At 30.7% G+C, this 18,638-nt stretch overlaps 2 protein-coding genes across 3 annotated transcripts; both read right to left on the bottom strand.

Annotated features, from left to right (window-relative positions):
• Positions 1-663: 663 nt before the first annotated feature.
• On the bottom strand, positions 664-1,948 carry LOC115969502 (synaptotagmin-3-like). Of its 2 annotated transcripts, none has more exons than XM_031089165.1 (3): positions 1,458-1,948; positions 1,163-1,298; positions 664-1,073 (listed from the first exon to the last, which is right to left on the bottom strand). In XM_031089165.1, the coding sequence occupies exons 1-2, from the start codon at positions 1,806-1,808 to the stop codon at positions 1,203-1,205; spliced, it is 447 nt and encodes a 148-aa protein (XP_030945025.1). In that variant the 5' UTR covers positions 1,809-1,948; the 3' UTR covers positions 664-1,073; positions 1,163-1,202. The 2 variants fall into 2 exon arrangements, with proteins under 2 accessions (XP_030945025.1, XP_030945024.1); XM_031089164.1 differs by having other exon boundaries at positions 664-1,083; positions 1,458-1,947.
• A 6,596-nt stretch (positions 1,949-8,544) lies between these two features.
• Positions 8,545-10,333, bottom strand: LOC115968120 (probable aquaporin PIP2-8). The gene is made up of 4 exons (XM_031087378.1): positions 9,913-10,333; positions 9,312-9,607; positions 9,052-9,192; positions 8,545-8,901 (listed from the first exon to the last, which is right to left on the bottom strand). Exons 1-4 carry the CDS (start codon positions 10,190-10,192, stop codon positions 8,782-8,784), a joined length of 837 nt encoding a protein of 278 aa, XP_030943238.1. The 5' UTR covers positions 10,193-10,333; the 3' UTR covers positions 8,545-8,781.
• Positions 10,334-18,638: the final 8,305 nt, after the last annotated feature.

Raw genomic sequence — 18,638 nt, 5'->3', positions numbered from 1 at the left:
ATTTTGTAAGGGCCCATTTTAGACAAGTCCGATATACATAGCCCAAGAAAAAAATAGAAGGCCCTGCTGATATTGGACCCATTGACACAACCCCTTTAATTTAGCAGATTTAGAACAAGCTTGATCTTAATCAAAATGTATTCATTAGTCACACATTAAAAAATCAAAACTGACTACCGCGCATCCTTGGTGCAATGATCACTCTACAAGTATAAATGTTTGTAAGGTGTGGGGGGCAAGGGTCAGGGTTCAAGCCTCCAAAAGAAAAATCCACACACATATATACTTAGATTAAGCTAAAGACCTACGTATTATAAGAGAGATGATTCATATATCAAATGTATAAGATAATTATTGCTATATACGATATGAATTACAATTAGCTTAAATAATAAAGAATTTTGCCACGTGATTATAAATAGAACCTTCAAAACATATGATATATGATATATATATATATATATATATAAAACTTGGACAACAAAATCATGATGTGAGCCATAAACAGCTTCTTGGGCAGACAAAGTGCATGGAAAAAAAATATAACCAGCTTAACAATGCCTTTTGACAACTCTCCTGACTTTGACCAATAAAGATTCGCATGATACAGAAAATCTGCTTCAGCAAAAAAATCATGATCACTATTGCAAATTACAGAACATATTAAAACAGTGAAATTACAGGGTCTCAAATTACAAAAATCAACACCTTTCTGTTGGTGTTATACAAGAATTAAGATTAACAAGAAATATGACCAAAAAATATACAGATTTGTTTGTTCTTTTTTCCATTATTTTGCCTTTGTGTACTCCATAATGTGATACAAAAGAATATGTTTGTAGAAAATATAATCAAAAGAATGTAAGACTCTGAAAGTAGTGAAGTATAAAATCTTTGTGACATGTCTCAAATCACCTTCCAACGTATTTCAACATGTAAGACTCTATTTCTTGAATTGATCATATTGTACTTCTCATTGATGCGTCCGTTGTGTACTACATCATTTAGATTGATATCCACTGATGCGTCCGTTGTGTACTACATCATTTAGATTGATATCCACGTATCCTATCCTAATGATTCCTAGACAAAGTATAGAATTTAGAAATTGCAATGAATTAGATATCATAAAGAAGGTAATCCAGAACCAAAATAATCCAACCTTTCTTCGGAAACTAAAGCCTGTCCGCTTGCTTATGACTTCAATACGGATCTTCTCCTTTAGAGGAGCCTCTTCTAGCACAGATTGGAACTCTTCGTTCCAACTTCCAACACAGATCCCGGGTTTTCTTGATCGTCTAGACAAAGTACATTTTATCAGAAGGGCACCTCAAAATGTATCTATACTATAATTAAAGCAATGAGAGTTCATACTACTAATCTTAAATATAATGTACAACTTACACATTTTTGTCAGAAACTAACAGTTAAAAAAAGTGTTAAAAGTTAAAATTCACCTTGGTTTTCTTCTGTTCTCCTCCAAAATTGACTACAGCATAAGGGCTGTTGTGATGATTCCCCTCAACATCTTCAGCGCCTTGAAGCAAAACAAGAAGTAAGCCAGCAGCTCTGTTCAAGGACACATCTTCTGATCCTTTTCCAACCATGTCTTCGCTTTTCCCAGATCCATGCAATGATCCACTAAATCGTACACTGTCATCTATAAAAGGCTTAAATGTTAACTCCACCACAAGTTTCTCTCTGCATTTCTTGTTGTGAGGATCATTGGGGTTTGTGTTCTTAACCAAATTAAGTGTAAATTCTTTAGTCTCATGTGGGGTAAGCAACCTCAGTGGAACTATTTGCATTCCCAACTTGTCATGTGTCCCCACCTGTAAAACTAATGCTCATATAAACTTTACAATCCCAAAAATATTTAGCAGACGACCACATAAGCTTTTCCTAATATTAAATCCTAAATTTAACTTAGAAGCTTCTTAAATACCAGAAGAAAACAGGTTCACTTGGTGGTGCTTTACAAGTTGCACATGACTTATAATAAGATGATGTGTTAATGAATAAATATAAAGATCAGATAATGCTACTATATTGAACCTATGTTATAGGAAACACTTCTCAGTTAAATAAAGAAAAGTAATATGATTAATTTTTTCAAGACCAAGATGACATGAAAAGTTCTCAACTAAAATCAAACTCTATGGAGAGGACAGTATTGAGAGTTCTCCACAATCATTGTCCTTGCACGATTTTTTTTTTTTTAATAAATGCTGCAATGATTTTTAGCCGACTCTTCCAAAAGGACCAAAATGAAAGAAGAAAGTGATAAACTTAGCACACTCTCAATCTAAAACTTAGCACTAAAAATTATCACACTCTCAATCATGTGATAAACTTAGCACATTCTCAACCTGTTTCCTTTTGTTTAAGCCGACTCATCCTAAAACTTAGCACACTTTCAATCTAAACATATCTCATGTACGTTTGATACATTTTTTTTTCTAAAAACTAGCACACACTAAATCCAACAATTTACTCAATTTCAAATCCTAAATTTTAGTTATATAAAAATCCCTTCTTGTGTAACCTCACCAAATTTATATTTTTTTTTTGTTACAAATGGTTCTTTAATAAATGAGCATAAAGTTTTAATTCGATCTATTATGTAGCGGTTCAAATGATCATCTATGTATATTTTATTTAAATAACTCATTAGGTAATATTAACTAAGTCATATTACTTTTAAATATATAATACTAGATTCATCACACGTGCTTTGTGCGTGTAATAATTTTCTTTTTTATTTATTTGTTTTTTTGGTTTAGTGTTATAATGTTTAAAAGTGATATATAAATAACCGTGTGTATTTTTTTTTTTTTTTAAGAAAGTGATAAGGTAACGTGAAATAATGTTTAAAAATAAGATAGAGATAATCTCCCAAGTTTTAGGCTGAATAGAGAAGATAAAAGAAAAAACCTAAAACTTAGGAAAAGTAAATTGCTCTTTTAACCAGTTTGTATTTTTTAATTTAAAATTATTTAGCTAAATGATAGAGGTATTTTAGAAAGTTTAAGAATTTGTATGAGTGTATTTTAATACGCAAAAAGTTGAAAACCAAACCGAAATCCTGTTATTTTTTTATTTTTATTTTTTGAGAGTCGAAATCCGGTTATTAATAGTATAGATAAATGACTTAAAAATACATGTGGATACTCATTACATAGTGAGTTAGAATAATTTTCATCTAAACTAATTTAGAGGAAAATTATATCCAAATAAAAATGATTCATATTCTCTGCAAAAATATGTGAATACTGTGTGCTATATGAATTAAGATACTGTTAATATATACTTTTCGAGTTTAACTCTAAACACGATAAAAATGATTAGGATATCTTACAAACAAATATATATTTTAGCAAGAAATTAAACTTTAAAACAAGATAGATGGTTTATTTTCGTATAAATAGACATGTACAACTAAATAAGAATGATCTATTTCCTTTATAAAAAAAAAAATGATCTAGATATAATAAGATAACATATGTATTAAAGTCCTATTGAATTTAGATATTATATTGATTGACATATTTTGAAGAAGTGATCACCATTCGCCGTGGTTGACTCTTTATGGCAACTTCATCACTAAAACTCAAGATACTGGCTCAATTTTTCTAGACTCATTTATTTTTTCATGTAAAATACTTTTAATTTTTAGTATTTGCCTTTTGTCTTAATTTGTTTATAACAAAACTAGCTTTATAAAAAAAAAAAAAAAAATTACGTTTAGGTTTTTGTCACATATTTAGTATAAAAATTACTAAAAATATATTTTTTTTATTATATTTAGCAAATAAACTACCGAAATTACAAAATGCCAAATAGATGCTTATCACATTCATTAGCTAGGAGATAAATTATACAGTCCTCATAGTGGACCGCGTCACTTGTTCACTGCGTCACTTGTTCACCATTTTACTAAAAGACTCTCACTTGTTTAAAATTGCTGAGTCAGTAGTCAGTTTATATTTTTTTTTCCTTCTGATTTAGCAATTTTATAATAGATAAGTGACGTGATTCAACATAAGGATCTTATAATTTCTAGAACTTTAAAGAAGCTCAAGATTTAAAACTTGTGGATCTTTTTTTTTTTTTGCTAGATAAGTGTGGGGGATTGAACCCCAAGCAACAAGTCATTAGAAAACTTGGGTACCAACTCTCCTACATGGGCGGAGGTTAAAACTTGTGGATCTTTATTCCTTTGTACTTGATTGATTTGAATTAATAAAATCACCTTACTCTCTTAAAAATAAAACACATTTATTGAAGCAAAGGGCACTGCAATTGCCCTACAAACAAGTTGGGTTGAATGGTAGCTCTCAAAGTTTGGTATTGACAATTTACTCATAGTACTTCGAGGATACTTACCATTGAAATTATATAGTTCAAAAATGTAACAAAATTGAACCTTATAATTTAAAATGGATAAATAAATTTTAAAAAGTAAAAGTTAGAATTAGTAATTGAATTAAAATTTACAAGACACAAGTTAAGTGGTGTTATAATTCCTAACTATAGGATTTAAATCTTAGCATAGGAAGAAAATCTTTTGGTAAAATATTGAAGTGGTCAAGAAAGAAGCACTTTGATAAACAAAACTTTGAACACACTTGAGATCAAAGGCTCAAGAGGGGGACCCTTGTCAGCTTGAATTTTGACCCATCCGAGTCTGAGGAGAGAGAGAGGACCACTCTCTCCTAAGATTGGGGCCTTGGAAGCAAAGCAAAAGACCCACAAATTTGTGAAAAGAAGAGACCCATGATTCCCAACTTACATGCCAAGTGCTAAGACATAAAAAACTAAACAAAAGGCAAAAGCTTTAACTGACTCTCTCCTTTTTTCTTTTTTAACTACTATATTTTGCTTTGGTTACTGTCCTTGATAGATGAATTATATTTATGGGACCTACTAACCTCACCCACCCATGTGATGCCACGACATTCAACCCTATGTTACAATGACACGTGGAAAATGCAGAGTTAGCTGCAGGGGCCACGAAAACCCATTCCAGCTTTCATTTTATTACTTTTGCTTTAGCTTAATCCCCAATTGGATGGACCAGAGTCCAAAAGTGAACATCACCTTGTGATGCCAGAATGTCAAAGGGACCTTTCCAGAGAGAGAGAAATTAAGAGAGAAAGCCTGGTATTTGCAGTCTTTGGCTCAGGTCTGAGACTCATTTTTACTGGACCCATTTGGGCGGGCATCTTTGATCCTCTCAACACTTTCCAAGGTGGTCTCTTGGAAGAAAACGTGGCATTTACTATAGGGGGAATCTTATCCCCCTCTAGGTTAAAAAAAACAGGGGAATCTTTGGCCGTCTAGGTAAAAAACTATTTTATTTTGGTTTTTTTTATTTGATCCTAAAAGTTTGAGATTTTTTTTTATACAACATCATGTCTTTGTGAGTCTTTTGGGTTAATATTGTAAAATTCAAAGTTAATTTGCGTTATACGAACTGTTCAAAGATAATTGGGAAAATGAGGAGAGAGACTGAATTTCGGCAATGGCATTGCCGAAATTCAGCCAAAAAGCAGGAGAGAGAATAAAAAGCAGGAGAGAGAATAAGGAAAAGGAAAAAGCAGGAGAGAGAATGGGGAGAGAGAAAATGTTGAATTTCGGCAATGGGATTGACGAAATTCCACTGCCCAGTTTTCCTGCCCGAATGCTGTGTGTCCGAGTGTGCCCGAGTGTAGAGTGCTCTTAAAAAAAAAAAAAAAGCAATCGCGGCAATGTCATTGCCGAAATAGGGGAATAAATTTTTTTTTTTTTAGCAATTGTGATAATGGCATTGCCAAAAATGGAAAAAAAAAAATGGTTTCGAAATCTCTAGAAGAGTAAAAAACAAGTTTCATGTCCACAATATTTTCACAATAAATCACATATAATTAGTTATTATTAGTTAAAAAAAATTGTGACAACTAATTGTGGCAATGTCATTGCCGAAATAGGGAAAAAAAATTTGTGGCAATACCATTGCCGAAATAGGGAGAAAAATAAAAGTGATAAACTACTTGAGGCAATTGCATTGCCGAAATAGGGAGAAAAAAAATTGGAAATATCATTGCCGAAATAGGAGAATAAAAAAAATTTTAGCAATTGTGACAATGGGATTACCGAAAATGTGAGAAAAAAAGAGAGAGAAGGATTATGGCAATGGGATTTCCGAAATAGGAAAACAAATTTCGGCAATTCCATTGACGAAAATGTGGAAAAAAAAAAAAGATTTGTGGGAATCAAAATTTTTCCCCTATTTCGGCAAAATGTGAAAAAAAAAAAAAAAAAAAAAGAATTACGGCAACGGGATTGCCGTAATTGTTAAAAAATAAAATATAATAATAATAATAATAATAATAATAATAAAAAGAAAAAAAAAAAAAAAAGAAGAAGAGAAATGGATTACGGCAATGGTATTGCCGTAATCCATTTCTCTTAATTTTTTTTTTTTTTTTTAACAATTACGGCAATGGTATTGCCGTAATTGTTAAAAAATTAAAAAAAAAGAAAAAAAAAAAAAAAAGAAGAGAAATGGATTACGGCAATACCATTGCCGTAATCCATTTCTCTTATTTTTATTTTTATTTTTTTTTTAACAATTACGGCAATGGTATTGCCGAAATAGGGGGGAAATTGTTTTCCCCCTATTTCGGCAATCCCGTTGCCGTAATTTTTTTCTCTTTTTTTTTTTTTTTTTTTTTTCACATTTTGCCGAAATAGGGGAAAAATTTTGAATCCCACAAATCTTTTTTTTTTTTTTTCCCACATTTTCGTCAATGGAATTGTCGAAATTTGTTTTCCTATTTCGGAAATCCCATTGCCATAATCCTTTTCTCTTTTTTTCTCACATTTTCGGCAATCCCATTGTCACAATTGCTAAAAAAAATTTTATTCCCCTATTTCGGCAATGGTATTTCCAATTTTTTTTCTCCCTATTTTGGCAATGCAATTGCCTCAAGTAGTTTATCACTTTTATTTTTCTCCCTATTTCGGCAATGGTATTGCCACAAATTTTTTTTCCCTATTTCGGCAATGACATTGCCACAATTAGTTGTCACAATTTTTTTTAACTAATAATAACTAATTATATGTGATTTATTGTGGACATGAAACCTGTTTTTTACTCTTCTAGAGATTTCGAAACCATTTTTTTTTCCATTTTTGGCAATGCCATTATCACAATTGCTAAAAAAAAAAAAATTTATTCCCCTATTTCGGCAATGACATTGCCGCGATTGCCTTTTTTTTTTTTTTAAAGAGCACTCTACACCCGGGCACACTCGGACACACAGCATTCGGGCAGGAAAACTGGGCAGTGGAATTTCGTCAATCCCATTGCCGAAATTCAACATTTTCTCTCTCCCCATTCTCTCTCCTGCTTTTTCCTTTTCCTTATTCTCTCTCCTGCTTTTTATTCTCTCTCCTGCTTTTTGGCTGAATTTCGGCAATGCCATTGCCGAAATTCAGTCTCTCTCCTCATTTTCCCAATTACCTTTGAACAGTTCGTATAACGCAAATTAACTTTGAATTTTACAATATTAACCCAAAAGACTCTGTCTTTGTTGTATTGGTTAATAATTTGTTTAAAAAATTATATAAAAAAATTAATATTTTTATAATTTATTTTATTTTTTATAAAAGTGGTGTTAACCAATGTCTCCCACTCATTAGCATAACTTTTTTTTCAATTTTTATCTATCGAAATTCAATTTTTCAATCTAGTCACGAATATGAATAAAATGATCCATAAAAGCTAGCTATGATAAAGTCTAAAAGCAAGGTTCTGATAAACTTTTTTTGACCTTTACCATATTTTTTCCTAATTTTCTTAAGGTTTTGCTTGGTCGTATTTTTAAAAATGTAGTCAGTTTAATTGAAACATTTACGTTAAAAAAAACATCATTTTTTTTTACATGAATTCAACCAAAGCCAAAGTCACTTTTATTAATCACAGCTGCCAATTGAGTCCATGAACCTTTGCCTCGCAGTAGTTGCAATGTAAAACACCAAACAGTTCCAACTGGATCCATTGCAAAACACCAAAATGACTAGCACGGTGGTAGCTAGAAGCTATGCTAGCTAAAACCCTATCAAACAGTTCCAACCGTGTCCATATTGCAAAACACCAAAATAACTAGCTAGGCAGCTATGCAATGCTATGCTACAGTATGCCTATCAAACAGTACCCAACTGGGTCCATTGCACCAAACAAAATGACTAGGCATGCAATCCATTTGGGTTGCTTGATGAACCTTGCCTACACGGGTCTAGCTTCAATCCAAATCATAAAATGACTACTACCATGCGTGTCCAGTTAAAGGCAGTTGAAGTAAATTAACCATGTGCACCGTTTTGCTATTCAATAAAATACTGGCCTACAGAGACAAAGATAACGGCAAAATTCGTTTTCAATTCCCTTGTCCTGTCTGACAATTATTGAATAAAGACACTAATGAAGAAGATTATGGAGACTATTAAGAAGATTATAGAGAGAGAGAGAGAGAGAGAGAGTAGTAGTAGTAACACAGATTTAAAAAGAAGCAACACCATCACTAATCATGAACAATAATACAGATCCAAAGCTACCAACAAAAAGATTAAAGTTAAAAAAAGAAATTAACAATTTAACAAGAAAAAGTCATCATCATCCACATCCTCTCATTACACACAAAGAAACAAATAGAGTGGGGAAGAGGAAAAGAGAAATGAGAACATAATTAAACATCTTTTTTTCTTTTCTTTCAAGATGGGTTTTGTTTTCTCTCTCTAGTTGGTGGGGTTGCTACGGAAGGATCCCAAAGCTTTAATTGCAGCTGCTCTCAATATGTACTGGTGATAAGCTGCTGCTGCCAGTGCTCCAACAAATGGACCAACCCAGAAGATCCACTGCAAATTGCAAAAAAAGATCCATTAATTATTTGTTACTAGCTACTCAAAATTATGTGTCACCACCACAAAATTCATAGTCATGCTAGCAAATTAACACTTGTGTATGTGTGTGCTTGACATGATGTATGGAAAAAGTAAAAGTTATACATGCTCATCCCAAACTTTTTCGTTGTTGTAGATCACAGCAGCACCAAAACTCCTAGCTGGGTTAATACCAGTACCAGTGATGGGGATGGTGGCCAAGTGTACCATGAACACAGCAAACCCAATAGGAAGTGGAGCCAAAACCTACACAAGTCACAAACACATAAACATATTATCAGTACAAAGTTATCAACTTTTTAACCCAAAAACATTAGTAACCACAAATTTAAGCATGTATTTATAAAAGTAAAAGAGTTACATACAGGCACGTGTGAGTCGCGTGCGCTTCTCTTTGGGTCAGTGGCTGAGAAAACAGTGTAGACAAGTACAAAGGTGCCAATGATCTCAGCACCCAAAGCTGTGCCCTTGTTGTAACCAGAAGCCACAAGGTTAGCACCACCACCATTAGCGTCGTAGAAGGACTTCATGAAAGCCTTAACCAACCCAACACCACAGATAGCTCCCAAGCACTGTGCAATCATGTAAGACACAGCCCTAATGAGAGACACCTTGCGAGCCAAGAAAAGCCCAAACGTCACAGCCGGGTTGATATGGCCACCTACATAAAACATCAACAAAACAAAAAACCCATCAGCGAAATTACCCCAAAGAGTAAAATCAACAAAAGGGTAGCTATAAAAATTGGTTCTTTTTCAAGTGTAGATACAAAACCCGTGTAAAACAACAAAAGGGTAGCTATAAAAATCGATTCTTTTCCAAGTGCAGCTATAAAATAGGGTTACAACACAAAGAAATACAAAACCCTTCAACAAAATAGAGCAAAACAAGTAAAAAAACAAAAAAAAAAAAAACAAAAGGGTAGCTATAAAAATTGGTTCTTTGGGGGGTTTTTAGTGTTTATACCAGAGATTCCAGCAGTGCAGTAGACAAGGATGAAGATCATGCCACCAAAGGCCCATGCAATACCCAAGAGACCAACACCACCACAGGGATCTGTAGTTTTCTTGTACCCAATAACAGTGGCTACTGTGATGTAGAGGAAGAGGAGGGTGGCTATGAACTCAGCTATGAGAGCTCTGTAAAAAGACCATAGCTTGATCTCTGCATAGTCGATGAGTGGTGCCGGTGGTGGGTCCACGTAGTCCTTGCGGCCGTGCCCCTCTTCACTAACTTCCTTTGACATCTTTCACACCCTACCAAAAAACCAACAGTCTTTTTTTTTCTTTTTTTTGTTCCTCTGTAAGAAATCTCTGAGTGTGTGTGTCTGTGTGTCTCTCAAAAACTTTGTTTGTGAGCTGAGAGAAGTGATCAGTGTTTTTAAATAGTGGAGAGAAGGGTAGGGTAATGGTGCATTTTATGGATAAGCCAAGGGTATTTTTGGAATAAAATGTGGTTTATTAAAAACATATGTTTTTGGAAATATGAAAGAGAGGGATTAAAGATTTAAAAAAAAAAGATTGGGTGACACCGTTCTTGGATTAAAAGTCAATCATGAGGTGCTATTGACAGATAAAAAAAAGTGTGATCCTCTTATTCCCAAGAAAAAGAAAAAGAAAAAAAAAATTATCTTTCTCTTGAAGGAATTATTAAATTCAAAGTCACTCTATTGTGTATACTCTTTTTTTTTTTTTAAATGCTCACCTAATTTTTGTTGTTAATAATAAGAGGGAATAGGATTTAAACTCTAACTATACTCAAATAAGATAATAAAAAAAAAAAAAAAAGGCTTTTGAGTTACAAATCTCTTGATATAACTATCTAATTATTTTTTTTTGAAATAAAACGGCACATGCATACTTGCCTAAAGTTAAATCAGTAACCAATTTTGCAATTTATAAAATGCTAGCTAAGATTAAATTACAAAAAATTGAATTTAAACAATTGATTGATGACATGACTATTGATATTTAATCATCTTGAAATTCTGCAAGCGTGAAGAATGCTCGAAAATAATATAATCCAACAGTTAATTCATTAAAATTCGCATTCAATTAAAAAATATTAAATGAAATTATACCAGATTTAACTTGAACTTAACCTTTTATATATATATATATATATATATTAGTCAATACAATCATGTAATTGAATCTAATTAAGAAACCTTTTTTGAGAATCAATTAAGAAACCTAAACCATAATGGATTATATATTATGATTGAGACAGAATTAGGTAGTTCGACATTAGGTTCCTAATTAAAATTCACAAATACAATTATATTGAGAACAAAACAAAAATAATATGCATCATTTTTAAGAATAATTAAAATTTTATATTTAAATTTAATTAGTGAATGTACACACTGTATTTTTTTTTTTATATATACTTGAATACACACTGCATATTCATTGTATTACATGCAAGAAACTGTGATGTACGAGAGAGAGAGAGAGAGTGGGACAAAGTGGTACAGCGAGACCATGTGAGTGCTAATCATCTCTGATGTGGGTTAGATGGGTCTACAGCCTCATGCGTCAGCCTGGCATCCAAAACAAAAGCCACGCTTTACCCAACGGTTATTTCTTGTCTTTTTTCACTTTTTTCCTGCCTTCACTTTTAGGGCAGGTACCTTTTTTTTAATATCCCTTTTGTAATGGGACCATACGTATGTAGATTTTTTTTTTTTAGGAGAAAAGATAAGCAAGTATTTTTTGGTAATTAAAAAAAAAAAAAAAAAAAAAAACCTTGCTTGCTAGCATATGCTAGTGGGGTTTGTTTGTTCATAACGAAGACGGCAAAATATGAATGGAACTCATTATGTTCCCTTCAAATGCCTTAAAAGCGACTCATTTATAGTTCTAACTTATAACTTCTTCCTCCTTGGCTCCAAGTGTAAGTTTGGGGAACAAAATGGGGTGTCTATACCAAGTATATATGAGAATAATTTTTTATAGATAGTTTCAATTTATGATATTCGCACCTGATAATTGCTATCATCAGACTAAGACACTAATTGAGTTTTCAATGTAGGCTTAGAATTAAATCTCAGATCTGTTATTCGATGATAAAAAATTTACCAATTAAACTAACTAGAAGTCACATATGAGAATAGTTAGTATAAAATTCCTTGTAAGTTGTAACTATTATTGATTTTTGAGGTCTCTTTATCTTATGGGGGGAGGTGTTGATGTGAGCAAGCATTTTCCTTCAAAGAATGATAATGGCATAACATTTTAAAATGAACATTAATTGAGAAGATAAGGCTTTAAGAGCATGTTTGGATGTGCTCATTAAACTAAAAAGGGTTGTGACCATTCATTTAAAATACAACTATTTAAATATTGCAAATAATTTGATAGACAACTCATCATTATGAATGACTCTCTTATAAGCCATCATCATATTTTTTTTTATGGAGTAATCTCATAATCTATTTGGAATAGATATCCTACCAATAATTCTTAGTGTGCTCCAATTTTATTATATTTTTGTTTTCAATTTCTCATATCCCTCTTTCTAAGTCATGGATATGGTGTCACAATCTCAATGATGTATTATATATCAACACCAAGCTAGTACAATAATATAACATTTAATTTAAGAAATCATTTTGAGTGAATTATTTATGTTTATTTGGAATATTGAGTCAACTATACTTACAATTACTTTTACAAAAGGAATTATCTAATAATTTATTTCCTTTATACTACTGGTTGTACTTAGTACTTACAAACAACTAGTTTAAAGAATCAATAATGATAACCTGTACATAATTACAGTGGATTTGAACTGTACATTGGTCAGTGGAAAACTGAAAGACCATGGTTGATTCTCAAAAAAATAATAATAATAAAAATAATAAAAATTTAAGAAAGGCCATGGTTACCAAAAAAATGAAAAAAGTAACCCCAAACATTCTTTCTTTTTATTGTTTATTTTTTTTGAGAAACCACCCTCGAAACAGAGGGGTTCTTTTTATTGTTTAATAGTTGGTATGCCAAAGTTTTTTTAATTTTTTATTTTCTTGTATCTTTTAGTCTGGCTTTTATTGATCGCTTTGCTTGCTTTGTCCTTATCCAACAAGGGCACTATTTCTTTCTTCTTCTTCTTTTTTATTTATTTATTTATTTTATTTTATTTATTTTTATTTTTATTTTTTATTTTTATATAGATAAAGGGCACTATTTCTCAAGCATGGTGAAATGATGCAGTGCAGATCATGAGCATTGAGAATGGTGTTTTCTCATTCACTTGATTGATTGGTTTGTCTTTTACATTCACATCACTTAACATAACCATTCCCACATACTTCTCAACTTTCACCAGTGTACTCAATACTACTCATCTTCTTTTAACAAAAATTTTCACATGAGAAAAAATAATTTAGAATAAACTAGTACATAAGATTTTGATTGTCATTATTTAACTGTTGTACCATAAAGTTTTCTAATGAATTTGAACTACATAATTTTATTGATGAGTAAATCATGTAGTTGAATTTGTGACCAAGTTGAATCAATTTGCATTAATTTCTTTGCCAATATAATAAAAACTACTTTTACATTTTGTCTCCTCACAATTGAACAAGATTTTTTTTAGACGAGAAGATTTAGAGTAATTATTGGTTAATTTACTTTTTCATGTTGGGATTAAAAGAAATATCTATTTGCACACGGAAAATTATTAAATACTCCGGGAGTACAATAAATGCGTACTCTAATATAGATTAAAATTTATAAAAAACATTTACTCCCAAAAAAATAAAAATAAAAATAAAATGAAAATTCAAATGAATATTAACATTTATTTTTTGAAATTCTCACGCTAAATAACTAAATAATTCACATGTTGCAAATGATTGATTAATATGGTACAAATGATGTTGTGTTCTTCTAATTATACTCTTAAAAATTGGTAAAATATAATATAAAAAAATGACAATTTTAGAAAATATTCAATACCACTTTTATGAAAAATATAAAAATTTGTATAAAAAAATAATTTTTTTCTTTTTTCATAAAAATTTTCAAAAAATATTTTTTAAATCAATATTCTTAAGGTATCTGATATTTTATTCACATTTTTTTATTCCTCATAAAAATGATATCAATTTTTTTTTAAAATAGATTATTAATGGGTGTCCATTAGCATGAGCCATTTTATAAAGTCAAGTGAGTCGGTGGGAGTTGATAGGGTGATCCGGCATGTTTAAACATTCTCTGAAATTGGTAGTCTGATCGACCTGAGTGGTTTGCTTAATCATGATTGATTGGATCAAAATGTTTCTAATCAACGTCCACGTGGATCCAGGTGGCAAGTATCTCGGTTGATGCTGTAGCATACTCAGTTGGGTCCCACTAATGCCTAATTATTATTATTATCTGCAACATCTCCAAGTCAGCATCCACCTTTTCTGATTAGCACCACCACCCCTATCCTATGTGCAATTTATACAATGGCGTATTTGGTTTTAGCAAAAAATGTTATTTTTTCTGGATTTATTTTCAGTTTTTCATAGGATTCACTGTTTAAAAACTTGTTTGGTTTTGTATCATTATTTAGTTTTTATTTTCAATATTGAAAAAAAGGATTTGAATATAAAAATTAAATACAATTTTTTGGTGTTTTCATTTTTTTTGAAAATGAATATAAAGGCATTTTTGTAAAAAACAAAATCTATGGATCCCACTAACATTGACTTATTCCGTCAAAAAAACACTATTTCTCTCAATTATGTTAAATTTTTAATAGAAAAATATAAAGTGAAAAAAAAAAAAAAAGGCAAACTAGAACAAAAAATAATGTCAAACATGACATGAATTGGGTAGAGAAAATGAATACAAGATTTAAGAAACAAAAAATGAGTTTAGAAAATGAATCTAAACACCCCCCCCCCCCAACACATAACCAAATAGGAATGTCCTTTTTTTAGTTGCTGTTTTTTCTTTCTTTTTTTCATTTGAAAAATGTTTCCTTTTGAGACAAAAGAAAAAGTTGCTATTATTGTTTTTTTTTTTTTTTTTTAGCTTTGCAAAAAAGCAAATTTTACACATCTACATCCTTTTAAATTGACCAATCGTAACTTTGTGGGTAAGTTTCATTTTTATTATTTTAATCTTATAAGTTCGTTTTTGTTGAAACAGTTAGTTATTTCTCAATTTCATTAAAATGTTTGTCCTTAAAGAAGGAATAACGATGATAAATGATAACAATCTGAACACAAAATAGCAAAAATAAAACTTATATGACCAAAATGACAATTGAGCTACTTTAAAAGGGTGTAATTTATATTTTTGTATTTTAAATAGAAAAAGATTTTAATAGTTTTAAAGTATTAAAAAAATTATTATTAATAGTTAACATAAATTATAGACAAATTGACTAACAAGTACCAACGGGAAAAAATGTGAACTTACAAGATCAAAATGAAAAAAAATAAAATTACATGACCAAATTGATAATTGTTCAAACTTAGAAAGATGTTCAATAGTTTCTCAAAAAAAAAAAAAAAAAGAAGATATTCAATTTATGCTAATTATTCATTATCATTAAACTAAGATATCTGTATGTGGGATTTGAACTCAAATTTATTATTCAATTGTGGGAACCTAATTGAAACCACTTAGTTGCTTCCTTTTTATTTTCAGAAAACTAAGGTATATTTATTTATATTTATATTAAAATAGAGTATGGTACATTAAAGAGATGAATTTTTTTCTCCTTTTATATTTTTATTGGTTTAAAGTTTTGATGTTTAAGAATCAACTTCATGGTACGATTTTTCCATTTAAACTAGGAATCTTGAAATTTAAGTATAATTTATTTGATGATAATATTAGAAAATGATACCATCAACGTCCTTTCTCTTTTTTGTTTGAGGTAGGGTGGGTGGTTCTTGATTGATGGTGTAAAATACATATTTGTGTGACAATTTTTTTGCTTGAACATATTTGTGTGACAATTGATCTGATCTGAAAGCTTGAAATAACACGCATGCATAATTATTATTACCTACAAAATTGTCTACTTTGTCAAAACTACGGGAATAAAAATAAAGTTTATAATTTTCAAATAAAATTCTCACTGTGATCTTTATTTTCTTAGCTCTAAAAAATTAATTATATTCATAAAAAGGGGTTGAAAAAACCTCTTCTACTATAAGTCATTGAAACAATGAACATTATTTTATTAAAAATTATGTGATCAAAACTACATTAGATGATTACTTTAAAAAAAAAAAAAAACCATATGAATGATTTTTTTTGTTTTTTTTTTTTGAGATACCAAATAAACATGCATCGATCATAAGGGATTAGTACAAAATAAAGCTACCTGGCTTATATAGAGTTTGGATTTAGTCTACAATGGTGAACAGGGAAGCTAATAGTTATAGAGGCTAGTTCCATTACATGTGAAATCCAAATCTTAGGTACAAAAATGGAGTACTCAAGGTTTAATATGAGAGTATGTTCTTGCCACGATGGATTCCTTGATCGATTGCAAACCTGCTCTAGTCTTCTGCAGTTTTGCTATTGCTGAAGCCTATCTCTTTATTAGTCTTGAGAATTGCATGGTATGTTAGAACAGTTTTCTTTAAAACCAATTTAAATAGGATGTGGTTTCTATCCAGTGTCCTATAATACTAGACTTGTTGCGATCATGACATATGTCTATTTTTGGACATATGTCATGATCGCAGCAAATCCACACACTGAAGACACTAGAGAAAAACCACATCCATTTGAATAAAAATTGTCTTATTTAAAATAAAGCATAATAATTATCACATGATTTTATAATTTTATCAATAAAATAATTTTCTTAAATTCATGTATTCGTATCATTTTTTTTTAATTGTTCACATTAATGATCCGACCAATCTCAATTCACTAATTTCAAATTTTCAAAATTTGAGATTTTAAAAACTCTATGATACATAAATGAGTTGTACTAGGTACTTCTTTGTCTTTTCACCAAACATAAATGAGTTGTACTAGGTGAGTTTCCAGACCCTTCTTTCAAATTCCAACCGTTGGAGGATGATGAGGGAAAAACCGTGAATGACCGGTAGGCTTATTTAATTTTCGATCAACCCAATCCTCAACGGTCATATTTTTTTTGTGGCTGTGATTAAAGTTGGTCCCCCCCCAATACCCCAAGTGTACGTTAGCCAATAGGAAAATGGGCCCTACATGGGACCCACATGGGTCCCTTTGGGTCCCACACATTTCACAAAAGAGAGGGACCATCCAAAGAGAGATAGAGATTCTTTGAGGGGTGATGTACAATCTACAAAAGCATAATTATGATGCTTCCATGAGATGGAAACGTCTTTTAATACATACATTTTTTTTGTTTTTGTTTTCCTAGGACGAAAATGACCTTGACTTTAATCCCTTCCTTCACATCACTAAAGTTTCCTTCAAGTCTAGTTTGTTTCCCGAGAAAACTGCTGCATTATAAAAAATAAAAATCATATCAAATCAAATCAAAGTAACCGATCTTGAATTTTCATTTTTACACGTAGGCACTATCTTATCAAGTCTCATGCTGGTCTCTAGATGCATCAACTATTTTAATTCGTCCAAGCCGTCTTAACCGGTATCTGGATGCATCAACTAGTTTTGATATTTTAATCTTCTCGAAAATTCGTAAGCACTGAGGATATGATAAAATAAAATATACAATTTAATAATTAAGTTTTTAAAATTATCATCTAATAAAAACATAAAAAAAAATAAGTTTGAAGAGTTGAATTTGGTAACAAGTTGGCTAATATTAAAGTGATGAGTTGGATTGAGTCACTGGCAGGTTGGCCAAGACCTGATTTGTCAATATATGACTTGTTTGGTAAGAAATTTTTAATAACATTGTTTAAGTTTTGTGAAAATGTGTGTGGGTAAAAAAATGTATAAAAATACATGTTGTGATAAAAATACATGTTTAATAACAGTTTTTGTTGTTTAAATACCGTTACCAAATGGAGCCTAATATGTGCAACTCTTGTGAAATTATATAAGGTTTATCTTAAACACATCACTCTCTCTCCCTTTTTATTTATTTTTTTTTCATATGAAATTTAATCTTTCTATGACACTTTCTACTATATTCACAAGTATATAATGTCATGAATATGATAATTATAATTTTTTCTTAAAGAAAAAGTTAGAAATTACTTATAACTTAAGACATGTGTACTTTTGTTCTACAAGAAAGTAGGTCGCATCCTACAATTTTCTTTAATGATTCATAGGATTTAGAGAAAATACAAATTCCTAAAATTTATCTGTACATGAAAAAAATAATTTTTAGAGTTTAGTATATAACATATAACACTAGCTAACTTGTCTAAACCGCCAAATCGAAACTATTCAAATTTTCAACTAACCAATTGTTTTTGGAGATTGGTGGGTCGGAAAATTTTCAAACCGTACGTTAATGGCGAATTGGTTAAAATTATTTCCTTCAACCCATCAAATCTGACCTATGTACGTTGAGACAATTCATTCCAAATTTACAAGCTAACGAAACAATATGCTACAATAATTTCAAGTCGCATAATGTTATATTCATTTTAGTATCACACTATCACTGCCTTTAGAAAATTGTTAACCATATTTATGTATAGTCGTAATTAAGGTTCTATGTAATTATTATATAGTTTGAATTTATTTTATATAGACTTAATA

The sequence above is a fragment of the Quercus lobata genome, chromosome 11, assembly GCF_001633185.2.
Source record: "Quercus lobata isolate SW786 chromosome 11, ValleyOak3.0 Primary Assembly, whole genome shotgun sequence".
Classification (NCBI taxonomy): Eukaryota; Viridiplantae; Streptophyta; class Magnoliopsida; order Fagales; family Fagaceae; genus Quercus; species Quercus lobata.
Note: the sequence above shows the minus strand (reverse complement) of the source record. Positions and strands in the feature narration are given on the sequence as shown.

Bases quoted from the DNA above. Each gene is read 5' to 3' on its own strand.
- LOC115969502 (XM_031089165.1), bottom strand. From the start codon at position 1,808: ATGCAAATAGTTCCACTGAGGTTGCTTACCCCACATGAGACTAAAGAA. The intron at 1,299-1,457 runs GTGAATTTTAAC...TACTTTGTCTAG, and splicing joins GAGAACAGAAGAAAACCAAG to ACGATCAAGAAAACCCGGGA.
- LOC115968120 (XM_031087378.1), bottom strand. From the start codon at position 10,192: ATGTCAAAGGAAGTTAGTGAAGAGGGGCACGGCCGCAAGGACTACGTG. The intron at 9,608-9,912 runs GTATAAACACTA...TGTTTTATGTAG, and splicing joins CTGCACTGCTGGAATCTCTG to GTGGCCATATCAACCCGGCT. The intron at 8,902-9,051 runs GTATAACTTTTA...TGCAATTTGCAG, and splicing joins AAAAAGTTTGGGATGAGCAT to TGGATCTTCTGGGTTGGTCC.